The following is a 17,239-nucleotide window of genomic DNA, read 5'->3' on the forward strand; positions in this document are numbered from 1 at the left end:
ACTGATTCTGAACAGTTTGCTTCCATCCTGACTCTGGGTCTCATTAGGAACTGTAGAAGTAGGCTTTGTGGTAACTTAAAGTCAGTCTAATAGGTGGAAACACACCCTGTGTAGATTTGTACTTTGTCTTTATAATATTGTAAGAGTATTGAATCTCAGCAGAGATTTGCTTTACCAGCTGTCAGAGACCGTTTTGGGAGAAGGCTGTTTACTGGGATGTTGATGTGGAAATACTATTGGCATGGGAGTATCTGCTCTAGTAGGCTTTGGCGTTAAGCTTTTTGGAGATAATTGTTGAGGGTTAACTTGGTGGAAAAGATGTGTTTTAAATGGGACTAAACCATGTTTTAATGTGCTAAGCTTGTGTCTCTTGTCATTGCAAGCATTTATTGCATCTGTTCTTAGAAAAGCAAAGGGTCCTGGGGCGCCTGGGTGGGTGTCCCAGTTGGCTGAGTGTCTGACTCTTGGTTGACTCTTGGTTTCGCCTCAGGTCCTATCTCAGGGTCCTGAGATGGAGCCCCGTGGCCAGGCACCTCACTCAGTGGGCAGTCTGCATGAGGTCCTCTTCCTCTGCTCCTCCACCTGCTTGCATCTGTGCCCCCTCTCACTCTCTAAAAATAAATAAATAAATCTTTAAAAAGTAAAAGCAAAGGATCCTGTCAGTTACACTTCTAATTTAAAAAAAAAAAAAAGATCCCCCATTTAGAGGAATTCAGATACTCTGATTTGAGGTAATGTGATTAAATCAGAGTACAGCTCTGGAGTCAGATTGTCTGGGTTTGTAATCTACTGAATTTGTGATTTTTGAACAAGTTTAATTTTCATATTCCTCAGTTTCCTCATAAAATGGGGATAATACTGCTACCTACTTCAAAGGTTCATTGAGAAGAGTAAATGCGTTAATACATGCCAAATGTTTGGAACAGTTCCCTAACTCATTCAATGAGTTTATTGAATGAATGTATTTACGCAAATGCTTCAAAGAGCAAAACCAAGAACCAAAGCTAAATTAAGGTCAGGATGAAAAACAATGGGACTCTCCTTCAGGCAGGATAGTGCAGTAATGAATAGAGGCAAGCTGGTTTAATGTAATGGATGTCTAACTAGGGCTGTTACACAGTGAAGGGGAAATGACCTGGAACTAAACAGGCTTACTAGTACGTTTGATTAAGATGTCTTTTCAGTTGTGGATATTATAAATTTCACAATTCTTGTAACTGGTGATTTTCAACCAGACACCGATTGTCTCCAAACTGATTGGAAGTCCCCTGTGAAATTTTATTACACAGACTTTTGTAACAAACGGCCTGTGCATCCACATGTAGCCATTGACTCTTCCTTCTCTGGATCATCTAAGTTGTGATCATACCTGTTGGCAAACAGATTTGACGGCCATCCTCCATCCCAGAAATGCTTAGGTTACATTGATAAAATAGTTGTTGCAGAGATTTTATGAGGGGTGCCTGGATGACTCAGTCAGTTAAGCGTCTGAGTTTGGTTCATGTCATGATCCCCTGGGGTCCTGGGATCGAGCCCTGCATTGGGCTTATTAGTGGGGAGCCTGTTTCTCCCTCTGCCTGCTGCTCCCCCTGATTGTCTCTCTTGTCAAATAAATAAACAAAATCTTTTTAAAAAGATTTTTTGAAATACTAGTTACCTTGAGAATTTTATGTGAATATAATTGTATTAATCCTCTACTGATGGTGGTTTTGAGGGTGTGGCCAGTTTTGGGTAAATCTGAGCTTTCATATAAAGTTTTGGGATAAGTTATAGTTACTAGAATCATGTTTCTGTTGCTGGTGTTAAAAAGGTAATAAGGATGACACAAGAGCTTTCATAAGAGTTTCATTATAGTTGTAATTTGTGCAAATTGGTATAGAATTCCTAGGGGATCGGAGGAAGTGCTTTCCTTTTCTTACACTACTCCTCTCCTTTAATCTACCACCTTTAGGAATGGAGAAATTCCTGAAGATGAGGGACTAAGAGGAGGATTAGTTAGGGTTTTAAAAGGTTTTAAAAGTAAGTAACTCCCGAAGCCCTTGGATGGCTCAGTTGGATAAGCACTGGACTCTTGATTTTGATCACAGGTCATGATCAGGGTCATGACCTCAGGCTTTATGCTGGGAGTAGAGTCTGCCTAAGATTCTCTCCCCTCCTCTTTCTATACCTTCCTTCATAAATAAATAAATAAATAGATAAATAGATAAATAGATAAATGTAAATAATTTCTACAACTCAGTGATAAAAAGGCTAATAAGCCAATTAAAAGGTTGGCAAAGCAGGGTGCCTGGTGACTCTTGGTTTTGGCTCAGGTCATGAACTCAGGATCCTGGGATGATCCCACATCCAGGTCCTTGGATGGTCCCACATCCAGTTTCCTGAGGAGTCTGCTTGTAATTCTCTCTCCTCTGTCCCTCCCCCGTGTGTATGCACACACTCACTCACTCTCAAATAAATATTGTTTAAAAAGGTAGAATGTCTGAATATTTTCCAAAGAACACACACAAATGGCCAGTACACTGCACATGAAAAGATAATCGATGTTATTAGCCATCAAAGAAATCAAAATCATGACATATACAACTTTACATGCAATAAGGTGATTTTTTTATTATTATTATTTTTTAATAAGGTGATTTTTTAAAAAAGATTTCATTCATTCATTGATTTAGTTATTTAGTTATTTAGAGCTAATTAGAGTTAATTAGAGCATGAGAGAACACAGGCAGGGGGAGCCAGGAGAGGGAGAGGGAAAAGCAGGCTCCCTGCTGAGCAGGAAGCTGATGCGGGGCTTCATCCCAGGACCCTGAGGTACGACCTGAGCCCAAGGCAGACACTTAACCCACTGAGCCACCCAGGCCACCAGGTGCGCCCCCCCCCACCTTTTTAAAGAAACTAACAAGTGTTGGTGAGAGTATAGAGAAATTGGAATCTTCCTGTATTGCTGGTAGGAATGTAAAAATAGCGCATGCCGTGTGAAAAAGATTTTGGCAGTTCCTTCTTCAAAAAGTTACTGTGATGACCCCGCAGTTCCACTCCTACTTGTATACCAAGAGACCTCAACGCGTACTTGCATAAATTTACATTCATAGCAGTATTATTCATAATAGCCAAAAAGTGCAAATTCAATTCAAATATCCAATAGCTGGAAAATGTATAAATAAAATGTGGTATATCCATGTACAATGTGAAGTATATTGTTAGGTGCTACACTCTGGGTGAACATGGAGACATGCTAAGGGGAAAGAAGCCAGTTATAAAGGGCAACATATTACAGGCATACTTGGAAATATTGAGGGTTTGGTTTCAGACTATTGCAATAAAGTGAACATAGCAATAAAGCGAGTCATGAATTTTTTGGTTTGCCAGTGCCTATAAAAGTCACCTTTACAATATACTGTAGTCTGTTAAGTATGCAATAGCATCATGTCTAAAAAAATTTACATACCTTCATTAAAAATACTTTATTGCTTAAAAAATGCTAACCATATCTGAGTTTTCAGTGAGTTTTCATCAGAGTTTTGCTGATGGAAGGTCTTCCTTCCCTCTGTGTTAATTGTGTTCATGTGTGCTGACTGATCAGGGTGGTGGTTACTGCAGGATAGGGCAGGTGTGCCAGCAATGAAGTTTTTTCTGCATCGATTGACTTCCTTTCGGGAGCTGTTTCTGTGTAGTATGGGATGCTGTTTGTTGGCATTTTACACAGGGTAGAAATCCTCTCAAAGTTGGGAGCCGGCTTCTTAAATCCTGCTGCTGCTTTATTAACCAAGTCTAAGTAAATTCATCTCCAGAAAACATTTTCTTTGCTCTATTCATAAGAAGCAACCTAACTTCTTGTTTGTTAGTTTTATCATGAGGTCAACCTTCAGGCCCACTTAATTTAGTTATTTGGCTTGGTTGGTAGGGCATCTGCCTTCGGCTCAGGTCATGATTTCAGGGTCCTGGGATCAAGTCCCACATTGGGCTCCTTGCTCAGTGGAGAGCCGGCTTCTTTGTCTACTATTCTTCCTGCCTAATAGATAAATATTACAAAAAAAAAAAAAAAGATTTTATTTGAGAGCAAGAGAGCATGCATGTGAGCTCGAGAGTGTTCACACAGTTGGGGAGGGGCAGAGGAGGAGAGAGAAGCAGACCAGCTGAGCAGGGAGCCTGATGTGGGGCTTGATCCCACCTGAGCCAAAGCAGATGCTTAACCAGCTGAGCCACCCAGGTGCCCCACCATACAACACTATCACAGCACCACTGACTATATATTCCCTGTGCTGTAGCGTTCATCCTTGTGACTTAACCCATTCCAAAATTGGAAGCGCATACCTCCCACTCCCCTTCACTCTTTTTGCCCATCCATCAACGTCCCTTTCCTCTAACAACCACCAGTTTGTTCTCCGTATTTATGGGTCTATTTCTGCTTTTTTGTTCATTTGTTTTTTGGATTGCATGTATCGGTGAAACCATATAGTATTTGTCTTTGTCTTACTTCACTTAGGACAATACCCTCTGTGTTCATTCATATTGTTGCAGATGACAAGATCTCATTCTTTTTTATGGCTGTAATTTTCCATTGTAAGGGTTTAGGGGTTTATGTGTGTACATTTGTACACATATATCTTCTTTATCCATCTGTAGATGGACATTTCGTTGCTTCTCTGTCTTGGCTGTTGTAAAAATGCAATAAACAGGGGTGCATGTGTCTTTTCAAATTAGTGTTTTCATTTTCTTTAAGTAAATGCTCAGTAGTGGAATAACTGAATGATGGTATCTCAGTTTTTAATGTTTTGAGGAATCTCCCTACTGTTTTCCACAGTAGCTGCACCAGTTTATCTTCCCACCAAAGGTGCATTAGGGTTCCTTTCTTGCCACATGCTTACCAGCACTTACTTCTTGTTCTTTGTTTGTTTGTTTGTTTGTTTTGATACTGGCCATTCTGACAGGTGATATATCTTATTTTGGTTTTGATTAGGTCCACTTTTTAAAGTATACTTATTTATGGGGTGCTTGGGTGGCTCAGTGGGTTAAAGCCTCTGCCTTCAGCTCAGGTCATGATCCCAGGGTCTGAGGATCGAGCCCCACATCAGGCTCTCTGCTCAGCGGGGAGCCTGCTTCCTACTTCCTCTCTGCCTGCCTCTCTGCCTACTTGTGATCTCTGTCTGTCAAATAAATACAATCTTAAAAAAAAGTATATTTATTTAAGTAATGTCTATATCCCACATGGGTCTTGAACTTATGACCCCGAGATCAAGAGCGTCATGCTGTACTGACTGAGCTAGTCAGGTGCCGCAGGTTAGGTCCACTTTTAATTCTAGTTCTTTTGCTGTTTCTGTCACATCTGCAGTGAACTTCCTCCACTGAAGTCTTGAAGCCCTCAAAGTCATCCAGGAGGTTTGGAATCATCATCTTCCAAACTCCTGTTAATGCTGATATATTGACCTCCTTCCATCAGTCATGTTCTTAATGGCATCTCGAATTATGATTGCTTTCCAGAAGTTTTTCAGTTTATTTTACCTGGATCTGTCAGAGGAATGACTGACTATGGCAGCTGTAGCCTTACAAAATTAATTCCTCCCTTACTCTCTTCCTTCCTCAGTAATTTCTACACCCAGCGTGGGGCTTGAACTCATGACCCCAAGATCAAGAGTGGCATGTTCTGCTGACTGAGCCAGCCATGCACCTCTCAAGTGTATTTTTTAAATAACATTTTAAAGTCAGAATTACTCCTTGATCTTCGGGATGCAGAATGGATGTTGTGTTAGCAGGCATGTGAAAACATTACTCTTGTCCATTTCCATCAGAGCTCTTGGGTGACCAGGTGCATTGTCATTGAGAAGCAATATTTTGAAAGGAATTTTTTTTCCCCCCTGAGCATTAGGTCTCAACAGTGGGCTTAAAAAAAATACTCGGTAAACTGGTGTGCCTGGGTTGGCTTCGTTGGTTAAGTCGACTGACTCTTGGTTTTGTCTCTGGTTGTGATCTCATGGTTATGGGATTGAGCCCCATGTTGGGCTCCTCACTTGGGAGGGAGTCTGCTTGGGATTCCCTCTCTTCCTTTCCCCCTTACCCCCCAAAATAAATAGATTTAAAAAAATACTTAGTAAACCATGTTGTAAACAGATGCATTGTCATCCAGGCTTTGTTCCCTTAAACAGCATAGGTAGAGTAGATTTTGTCTTATTCTTTTTTTTCTTTTTTAAAGATTGTGTTTATAAATAATTGCTACATCCAGTGTGGGGCTTGAACTCAGAACCCTGAGATCAAGGGTTGCAAACTCTACAGACTGAGCCAGCCAGACACCTGGATTTAGCATAATTCTTAAGGGCCTAGGGTTTTCAGAATGGTCAGTAAGCATTGGCTTCAACTTAAATTCACCAACTGCATTAGCTCCTACCTAACAAGAGAGTCAGCCTGTCCTTTGAAAAAAAATTTTTAAAAGATTTTATTTATTTATTTGACAGAGATCACATGTAGGCAGAGAGGCAGGCAGAGAGAAGGCAGGGGGGGAAGGCAGGAGGAAGCAGGCTCCCTGCCGAGCAGAGAACCTGATGTGGGGCCTAATCCCAGAACCCTGGGATCACGACCTGAGCTGAAGTCAGAGGCTTTAACCCACTGAGCCATCAGGCGCCCTGTCCTTTGAAATTTTGAAGCCAGTCGTTGGCTTTTCTTCTGTTGTGAAAGTCTTAGTTAGATAAGGCTGTTTCTATTACACTGAGAATCTGTTAATGTAACCACCTTCATTAATGATGTTAACTAGATTTTCTGAATAACTTGTTGCAGCTTCTACATCAGCACTTATTGCTTCCACTTGTTAGGGAGATGACTTCTTCCCTTGAACCTCAGGAATCAACCTCTGCTGTCCTGACCTTTTCTCCTGCAGCTTCCTCACTTCTCTTAGCCTTCATATAATAAAGTTAGGGCCTTGCTCTGGATTAGGTTTTGTCTTAAAGGAATGTTGTGGCTGGTGTGATCTTCTATCCAGACCACTAAAACTTTCTCCCTATTAATGATAGGGCTGTTTGCTTCTATTCCTGTGTTAACTGGTGAAGTACTTTGCATTTCCTTTAAGAACTTTTACTTTGTATTCATAACTTGGAGGATTGTTGGCATAAGAGGCCTAGCTTTTGGCTTGTCTCAGCTTTCAGCACACATTCCTTACCTTAAGCTTAGTCATTGCTAGCTTTTGATTTATAGTGAGAGATCTGTGAAACTTCCTTTCACTTGACTTAGGGGCCATTTCAGTGTTATTAATTGAGCTAATTTCACTGTTGTAGTGTCTCAGAATAGGGAGGCCCAAGGGAAGAGAGGGAGAGGACAGTGGAGGGTGGGGAGACATGACATGGCACTGAATGGCAGGCAGGTCAGTGGAACAGTCAGAACACAACATTTATATTACTGAAATTTGACACAGAAACATGAAATGAACAAATGGTATTGGAAATTAGATGCCAATAGACTTCCTTCACATAGGGTTGCCACAGATGTTCAGTTTGTAAAAAACACGATTCTGTGAAGCGTAATAAAACAAGGAATGCCTGCATATGGTTCTGTTTATATGGAATGTCCAGAATGGACATAAATCCATAGAATGAAAGTAGGTGGGTACGTAGGGTTGATGAAGTTGGGGATAGATGGGGAGTGACTGCTAATGGATATGGAGTATTTCTTTTTCAAGTGATAAAAATATTCTAAAATTGGTTGTGGTAATAGTTGCACAACTTTGTGAATATACTGAAACTATCACTACATTTTAAATGGATGAATTATATATGTGAATTGCAGATCAGTAAAGCTGTTATTTACTAAAACTGGACAATTGCTGCTTCTGTAGTTGTACCATAGTCTTTTATGCCTTGGTTTTGGCCCCCCCCCTTTTTTTTAAGATTTATTTATTTATTTGACAGAGATCAAAAGTAGGCAGAGAGGCAGGCAGAGAGAGAGAGGGAAGCAGGCTCCCCGCTGAGCAGAGAGCCCAATGTGTGGGGCTTGATCCCAGGACCCTGAGATCATGACCTGAGCCGAAGGCAGAGACTTGAACACACTGTGTCACCCAGGCGCCTCTGTTTTTGGCTTTCTAAATGAAGAGAATACTGGATTTAATCTGGGATAGAGTAGTATTGAGTGCTTTAAATATATTTCTCTTCTTCCCCCATATTGTAAAAATACTGTTGGAATGTTGAAAAATTTGGGTGTGCCTGGGTAGTTCTGTTGGTAAGTCTCTGCCTTTGGCTCAGGTCATGATCCCAGTGTCCTGGGATCAAGCCCCACCTTGGGCTCCCTCCTCTGCGTGGGGTGGGGTGGGGGTGGCCTGCTTCTTCCTCTCCCTCTGCCCGCCATTTCCCCTGCTTGTGCTTGCTGTCAAACAAACAAACAAACAAACAAAAATCTCTTTAAAAAAAATGTTGAAAAAAATTTTTTAAAGATTTTATTTATTTGTCAGAGAGAGAGAGAGAGCACGAGCGAGCACAGGTAGGCAGAGTGGCAGGCAGAGGTAGAGGGAGAAGCAGGCTCCCTGCAGAGCAAGGAGCCCGATGTGGGACTCCATCCCAGGACGTTGGGATCATGACCTGAGCTGAAGGCAGCTGCCCAACCAACTGAGCCACCCAGGCATCCCCAGAAATGTTGAAAAAATTTTAAAGCACAGAGAAGTGAAGGAAATATAAATTATCTGGAATAGTACCCAGAGTCATACTGTTAAATTTTTGGTGGTATTAGATACTTGTGTATAGTTTTTTGCAGAGTCTTAAAGTTTAAAAGGATTAATGGTGTAGCTAGGTTACTTTCTAAATTGCTTTGTTAGGGCCAGTTTAGAAAAGTTTACTGGTTCACTTTTGAGGAATGTTTAATTTGCTAGTTTTTGAAAATACAAACTAGTATGGAAGTGAGCTTGAAATTACCTTCCAACTTCACTGCCCCTGAATTTAGACTTTCTTTTCATGACTATTTAAAAAAAAAAAAAAAAAAAAGGAACGCTTTCAGGCTTCCACAAATGAATTAATGGTCTTACTACTGTACTTCCCAATATTTCTTTTCTTTTTTTTTTTTTAAGATTTTATTTATTTATTTGACAGACAGTGAGAGAGGAAACACAAGCCAGGGGGAGGGAGAGAAGCAGGCTTCCGGGTGGGGAGGGAGTGTAGTGTGGGTCTCCGTTCCAGGACCTTGGGGATCATGGCCTGAACTGTAGCAGATGCTTAATGACTGAGCCATCCAGGTGCCCCCAATATGTCTTTTCTTAATGTTCCAGAACTACATTAAAAAATCTGTCTGCTTTATTGGGGCGCCTGGTGGCTCAGTCAAATAAGCGTCTACCTTTGGCTCAGGTCATGGTCCCAGGGTCTTGGGATCCAGTCCTATGTCAGGGTTCCTGGTCATGGTCCCAGGGTCCTGGGATCCAGTCCTATGTCAGGGTCCCTGCTCAACAGAGAGCCGGCTTCTCCCTCTCACTCTGCTGCTCTGCCTGCCTGTGCACGTGCTCGCTCTCTCTCTCAAATAAATAAATAAATCTTAAAAGAAAAATCCACCTTATTAAAGTATTTGTATATGATTTCTTTTACATGTATAGTTGACTCTTGATGAACAACATGGGTTTGAACTGTGTGTGTCCACTTAAATACAGATTTTTTTTTTTTTTCAGTGAATACCATGAACATTTTTTCTCTTAGGATTTTCTAACAACTTCTTTCTCCTAGTTTGCTTTATTGTGGAATACAGTATATAATACAAATACAAATGACATAAAAAATAGGTGTTAATTATCAGCAAGGCTTCTGGTCAACAGTAGATCATTAGTAAAGTTTTGACGGGGGTGAGTCAAAAGGTATGCTTGGATTTCTGACTGCTTGGTAGGTCTGCTCCCTCTGTTTTCTTGTGTTATTCAAGGTTTAGGTTATTCAAGGTTTTTTGGTTTTTAAACCAAAATTCAGTGTTTGATAAATCTGTTCAGTTGTAGAACCACTGCAGTAGAGAGCAGTTCTGTTATTTGCACATTTTCTTTGCACACAAGCTCCCCTCACTTCACCTCCATACCTTGGTAATCAGTTATTTGCTGTGTTTATAGTTTTCCATTTTCTATAACTTAAAGTGAATCAGTCTTTTTTGGCCTGACTTTTTTCAGTTAGCATGATTTTACAACTCATCCATGTTACTTGAATCCTTGGTTTATTTTTTGTTCTTGAGTAGTATTCCATTGTATACATGGACTTTTGGGTTGTCATCTTAGCAGTCTTGAATAAAGTTTCTGTGAACATTTGTGTAAAAAGGTATTTGTGAAGATGTATTTTCTTTTCTTTTGGGTAATGCCTAGTAGTGGAATTGCTAATCTTAGGGTGTTCTAACAGTACAGGAACTACCAAACTATTTGCCAAAGACCTTACCATTTTAGTTTCCTGATATTCCCAAAAGGATGATGTTTTTTAAACATATTTCCTTGGGATTACACATAATTTAACTAGTAAGCAGTGTGTCATAAAGTTACCATCTGCATCATACCTTAAGTTATTGCTTATGTTTAGAGTGTTAATGTATGCTAAGGGTGCTTATTAAAATGCAGATCATTGGGTCTTAGTACTAAAGATTCTGAATCAGTAAAGTTGGAGAACCATATGGTAATATAGCACTTAGTTTTTTCTGAAAGCATAGTTTTCATTAATATATTAGGTTAGTGTTCATTGAGCTGTTTTTGGTTCTTCCTCTGCATTCACATGCATTGTTTTTATTTTATTTTTTTAAAGTTTTTAAAGAAAATTTATTTATTTATTTATTAGAGAAAGAGATCGTGCACACATGCATAGTGGACGGTGCAGAGGGAGAGACCTCCATTTCACGATTCTGAGATTATGACTTGAGCTGAAATCAGGAGTCAGATGCTTAACTGACTGAGCCACCCATTTTAAGTGGGCTCCATGCCCAGTGTGGGGCTTGAACTCATGGCCCTGAAATCAAGACCTGAGCTGAGATCAAGAGTCAGATGCCTTTTTGTTTTGGTTTGGTTTAAATAAGACAGCTAGAGAGGGAACACAAGCAGGGGGAGTGGGAGAGAGGGAGAAGCAGGCTTCCCGCAAGCTGAGAGCGAGATGCGGGGCTTGATCCCAGGACCCTGGGATCATGACCTGAGCCTAAGGCAGACGCCTAATGACTGAGCCACTCACTTTAATTGTGTTACCTGTTTTTTCCTTTACTTGAGGATCGGCTAAGATTTATCTGCTCCCCTTTCTTTGGTTGCCACCTAGTGGTAACAGATAGGAACCATCAGAAGTTTTGCTGATGAATTGAATTCGTAGGAGGTGGACAGTGCCTTTCTAAAGAAGGAAGGATGGAAACCAAAGATAATTTTGGTTTGTGTTTGTGACTAACCAGACGCCCAAATGTGTATGCTTCCTATATGAATGCTCTTTACTCCCATGACTTCGAACTACAGTTTATTTGTATTGACTTGGGAAATTATTTGTAAGAAAATATTTTTTAAAAAAATTATCGTAACTTTGTAACAGGGCCTGTAACTTTTTTTTTTTTTTTAAGATTTATTTATTTTAGAGAGAGTGATTTTGGCGGGGGTGAGGGGCAGAAGGAGAGGAATGAGAAACACAAGCAGACTCCCTTCTGAGCACGGGGCTTTAGTCTTACCACCCTGAGGTCACAACCTGAACTGAAAGCAAGAGTCAGACACTCAGATGACTGCGCCACCCAGGTGCCCCTAGAGCCTGTAACTTTTAAATTTTTGTCTAAACTGCCAACTCAATTATTTGTACTAGGAAATGGGCAGGTGTCTTCCTAGTTCTCTTATTTTTTAAAAGATTTTTTTTTTTAAGATTTTATTTGTTTATTGTCAGAGGGAGAAAGAGCAAGCACAAGCAGGCAGAGTGGCAGGCAGAGGCAGAGAGAGAAGCAGGCTCCCTGCCGAGCAAGGAACCTGATGTGGGACTCCATCCCAGGATCCTGGGACCATGACATGAGCCAAAGACAGCGGCTTAACTATCTGAGCCACCCAAATGTCCCTAAAGATTTTTGTTTATGTGTTCAAAAGAGCAAGAGAGCACAAGCAGGGGGAGCAATAGAAGGAGAGGGAGAAGCAGGCTCCCCGCCAAGCAGGGAGTAGTCCTATGCAAGGCTTAATCCCAGGACCTTGGAATCATGACCTGAACTGAAGGTAGATGCTTAACCATGTGAACCCACCAGGCGCCCCCCCAATTCCCTTATTTATTTATTTAAAAAAGATTTTTATTTATTTGACAGAGATCACAAGTAGGCAGAGAGAGGAAGGGAAGCAGGCTCCCCGCGGAGCAGAAAGCCCCATGCGGGGCTCAATCCCAGGACCAAGGGATCATGACCCAAGCTGAAGGCAGAGGCTTAACCCACTGAGCCACCCAGGCGCCCCCCTAATTCCCTTATTTAATGAGATAAATCTTTCCAAGCCATACTGTGAATTATAGTTTTGAAGTATATGAAGTTTTGATTCCATACATCTTTTATTATCGATTCTCTTGTTCTAGGCTTTTAGTTTGTTTTCTTTGACATGTTTTTTAGTTTTTTTTTTAACTCGTGTTTTAAGGATTTCATTTATTTGTTTGAGAGAAGGGGCGGGGGAGAAGAGGAGAGCCCCCAGACACTCTCACGGGATCATAACCTGAGTGAAAGGCAGGTGCCCAGCTGAGTCACCTAGGCACCCCTACTCATACTAGTTTCAATGATTGTATTTTTGTTAAGATTCTTGACATTTTACGCTAGCTTGACAGGAAAAAAAAAGATGTATTGTGAAGGGATATTGTATAACAAAACTTATTTGTGTAAGATCTGATTTTACTTTTCTCTTACAGAAATGGTGGAATCAATGAAGAAAGTAGCAGGGATGGATGTGGAGTTGACAGTTGAAGAAAGAAACCTCCTATCTGTTGCATATAAAAATGTGATTGGAGCTAGAAGAGCTTCCTGGAGAATAATCAGCAGCATTGAACAGAAAGAAGAAAACAAGGGAGGAGAAGACAAACTAAAAATGATTCGGGAATATCGGCAAATGGTAAGATCATCATATCCTGGGCATCTTTAAAGAAAGATGCTTTCTTGGCATCTGTTTTGGATATTTTATTTTAAAGTTTTATTTATTTAATCTCTGTACCCAGTGTGGGGCTTGAACTCATGACTCCTAGATAGGAGTCACATGTTCTTTCCAACTAAGCCAGCCAAGTGCTCCAGGTTTTGGACATCTTTTTAAAGATTTATTTATTTATTTGAGAGACAGAGTGCATGAGTCGGGTGAGGGGCAGAGAGGAAGGGAGAGGCTGGCTCGCCACTGAGCAGAGACTGTGACATGGGACTCCATCCCAGGATCCTGGGATCATGACCTGAGCTGAAGGCAGACGCTTAACTGACTGAAGCACCAGCCACCCCAGTTTTGGACATATTGGATCACAGCCCAGGGCACATGTGTTGCATACATGTGTAATAACATTTTTCTATTTTAATGAATTTTCATTTTAGCTTATCTGGATTATGGTAGGCCATACAGTATTTCAGGGAAAGAGATGTGAAGAATTTTTCTCTGGAAGCTGTAGAGGGTGTTTAGTTTTCAACACCACAGAAGTAGAGAACTATTTTTTTTTTAAGATTTTATTTATTTATTTGACAAAGATCATAAGTAGGCAGACAGGCAGGCGCGGGGGGAGCAGGTTCCCTGCTGAGCAGAAACTCCATTTATTAAATTATCTCTACCTCTGTTGGACACTGTTTTGAGTGGAGAGATATTTATTAGTACATGTAATTGTGCAAGGTAGGGTATTTATTTAAACGACCCTGTAAAGACTAGGTTATTGTTCTACTTTATAGATGGGAAAACTACAGTTCTGAGTGATTGATTAACATAACTGGGGTCGCATAGAAGGATATCAGTGTGTCTGTTAAAGCTCAGATATGTTGGAACAAGAATATGGATTGTAAATAGAAAAGTTTGGTGTCTCAGCAGGAATGGGATTTGGACTAAGTAGGAAAGGAAGCAGGAAATAAAGAGAGGGACTGATAAATTGGGGGGAAGATGAAAGATTCAAGTGGCTGGGTGTCTTGATGTGTCCCTAAGTAGGAATAACAGGAATAAAAGAAATAAAAAGGAAGTTAGAGTCCAGTGGTGAAATAATTTAAGACTTCCTGGATAAAGCAACACAGTTAGGGATATTGACAAAAAAGGTCATGTAGTTGAGGTCAGGAACTCTTCTGAAAGGAACATGGGTGTGATACCTTGGTGTGATACTAGGAATTGGTGAGGTAGGCTGTGAATATGGATGAAAGGCATATAGAGATCCACTGATGACAGAGGCTTAGAAATTGGAATGTAGAGGATGAGCTTCCAAGGGGGAGCCATTTGGAGTAATAGCAGCCAGTCATAGTGGGGAGCTAGGAGAATTCAGAAGGTGTCTTAGTCCTACAGTAATTGCTACTTGAAAAGACACAGGGAGGTAGTTTATTCAGGAAAGAGCTAGTTTAACCCAGCACCAGAATGAGATTAGAAGAGAGAGTGGGGAATTCTTTACAATGGAATGAAAGTTCCAGAGCGCGTAAGAAGAACTTGAAAAGGTTCAGCTGTGTTACTGTGTATTAATGGAAAATAGAGAACAAGATGTGTATGTGTGTTGGGTGATGGTATGCGTTTTAAGTGTGATAAATTTTAGGTAAGTAGCAATATTTACTTTAGTATACAGATTTTTGGTGCCATAACTGTTGTGGATCTCAGCCACTAAAATGATTGCCTATTGAGCATAGTAGTGGTTAGGAATGTGAACATTAGCGGCAGACTGCCTGGGTTTGAATTTTTATTCCATCCCTTAAAAAATGTGACCCTAGGCTCTATAGTATGTCTGGGTTCAAATCCTAGCTCTCCCTCTTGAAGGTCTTTAAATTGGTGATTTTTGGCCAAATATCATAATCTTAGTTTCCCCGTGTACATGATAGTTTCTACCTTATATGCTAATTAATAGAAGTGTGCAGCTCTCAGTAAGAAGTAATTAGTGTTACTTTCAGATCTGTAACTGAATCATGAGGTTGTTGGTATGAGTTTTGTTTTTAGGGTTTTAATTTTAAGTAATCTCTACACTCAACGTGAGGTCAAGAGTCAACATGCTCCACCAGCTGAGCCAGCCACACGCCCCATATGGTGGTGGTGTGGGTTGGTTGGTTGTTTTAAAGCACTAAACTAAAAGCATGCAGAAGGAGGATAATTTCTGTAGCCTGGAGACAACTTTACTCTGCTTTTTAAAATCAAGAGTGGGGAAGAAGGTATCATAAAGAAATGTATTATGTTTACTATGACTCTCTCCCTAAAAACTAGAGGGAGAATATGTCATAGTTTATGCAGTTTCTTAGACTTAAACAATTTTTGACTTTTTTTTCAGGTTGAGACTGAGCTAAAGTTAATCTGTTGTGACATTCTGGATGTACTGGACAAACACCTCATTCCAGCAGCTAACACTGGCGAGTCCAAGGTTTTCTATTATAAAATGTAGGTTCTATACTAGAAGGGAAAATGTCAGATTAAATGTTGGCCCCCTTAGAATTACTACTACTTCTGTGTTAGGTGTTCAACTTTTATTTAAGAATAGTTGTTTAATGTTAGGATAGTTACACGGGAGGGATGATTTTAAACTTAATTTTGAGTGCTCATTTGCGTATTCACTGCTAATGAACAATTATTGTTGTATTTAAGATGTCAGACTGTTTAGTGTAAGAGTACTAGATTTTATCTTTTTGCACTTTTAAAAATTTATTTGTCAGAGAGAGCAGCAGGCAGAGCAGGCTCCTTGTTGAGCAAGTTCCGAAGAGAGACTCGATCCCAGAACCCTGGGATCATGTCCCAAGCTGAAGGCAGCCACTTAACCAGCTGAGCCACCTAGGTGTCCCTGTTTGCATTTGTTTTTTGTGTGGAGTTACCCGCCATCTGTAGCAATGTATTACATAGTTTAGTTTTACCATTTATGTCGAAGTTTTATTTCAAAATTAAGAAACTGCCATGCCATTTTTTTTTGGAACCACTTTTTTGTGTTTAATTTTAGCCAGTGAAAAATATACTGATTTTTGAGGCTTTGCAGTTAATTTCGCTAGGTTTTTGCTTATATTTGGTATTCTGAACTCTGAGGTAGAAAACTGAATAGACTAGTCAGTCTTTGCTGAAAGAGACTTTGTGAAATTATTGAAGTATCCGTGTTAATTATGAAATATATTTCTGTCACGTTTCACTTTACAGACTACAAAATTTTAAGTTTACTTTCATTTAAAAAGTATTTTTCCTAATTGTGTTTGTTTTATTTTAGGAAAGGGGACTACCACAGGTATCTGGCTGAATTTGCCACGGGAAATGACAGGAAGGAGGCTGCAGAGAACAGCCTAGTGGCTTATAAAGCTGCTAGTGATATTGCAATGACAGAACTTCCACCAACGCATCCAATTCGCTTAGGTCTTGCTCTCAACTTTTCCGTATTCTACTATGAAATTCTTAATTCCCCCGACCGTGCCTGCAGGTAAGTCATGGAAGAAAACAAAAGCTCTCACTGTGAAAGTGAAAAAAGTTACAAAAGAGAATTGTCTTGTTTCCTGGGATTGCCTTTGCAGCGTTGGCCATGTAACAGAGAATTCTTTTAGCTCTTAATGAAACTGCTTTGGATGATTTTAAGACCAACCCTGTCTCAGTTCACTAGGATAGCAGTTTTGGATTATGTTGATGGGGAAAAGTTTTGTTGGTAGGTTGAATTTTAAACTTGTTAGTGGGAGAGTGGAATTACAATAGACTTTTTTTTAATATTCGCTTTTAGTCTTTGTAGGCATGTTCATATAGTTAGGCTCTTAGTGTACGTATTTTATGTTTTCTATTTTAATATGAGCAGTTCTTCATCTTTGTATGTTGATTCCCCCATTTATATTTTAGGTTATTCCCAGTTTTTTTGATACAGTTAGAAATTTTATGAGACTGACGCACTACCTACTGCGCTAACAAGGCACCTCAGTTAGATATTTTAAAGGATAGCTTTATGTACATAGCTTTTTACTTGAAAAAAAAATTACTGTAAACTATCACATGAGGTTTATCATTCTAACCATTTCTAAAAAGGATTTATTATAGAATGAGTAAATGGAGGGGACAGAGGGAGAGAATCTAGCAGACTCCCTGCTGAGTGTAGAGCTAGACATGGGACTTGATCCCAAGACCCTGATCATGACCTGAGCTGAAATAAAAAATCGGCTCAGTTGACAGAACTTGGGCTTAACTGAGCCA

The 17,239-nt window shown here is 40.1% G+C and overlaps 1 protein-coding gene across 4 annotated transcripts in view; it reads left to right on the forward strand.

Moving 5' to 3' along the window:
• YWHAE (tyrosine 3-monooxygenase/tryptophan 5-monooxygenase activation protein epsilon) overlaps window positions 1-17,239 on the forward strand; it is an 81,750-nt gene that overhangs the window by 56,409 nt on the left and 8,102 nt on the right. For all 4 annotated transcript variants that reach the window (XM_082707246.1, XM_082707247.1, XM_082707245.1 and 1 more), the window contains 3 exons: window positions 12,804-13,003; window positions 15,366-15,472; window positions 16,281-16,487. In XM_082707246.1, the coding sequence (XP_082563372.1) occupies window positions 12,804-13,003; window positions 15,366-15,472; window positions 16,281-16,487 (514 nt within the window). The remainder of the gene's footprint in view (window positions 1-12,803; window positions 13,004-15,365; window positions 15,473-16,280; window positions 16,488-17,239) is intronic.

The sequence above is a fragment of the Mustela nivalis genome (genome assembly GCF_964662115.1).
Source record: "Mustela nivalis genome assembly, chromosome: 17".
Lineage (NCBI taxonomy): Eukaryota > Metazoa > Chordata > Mammalia > Carnivora > Mustelidae > Mustela > Mustela nivalis.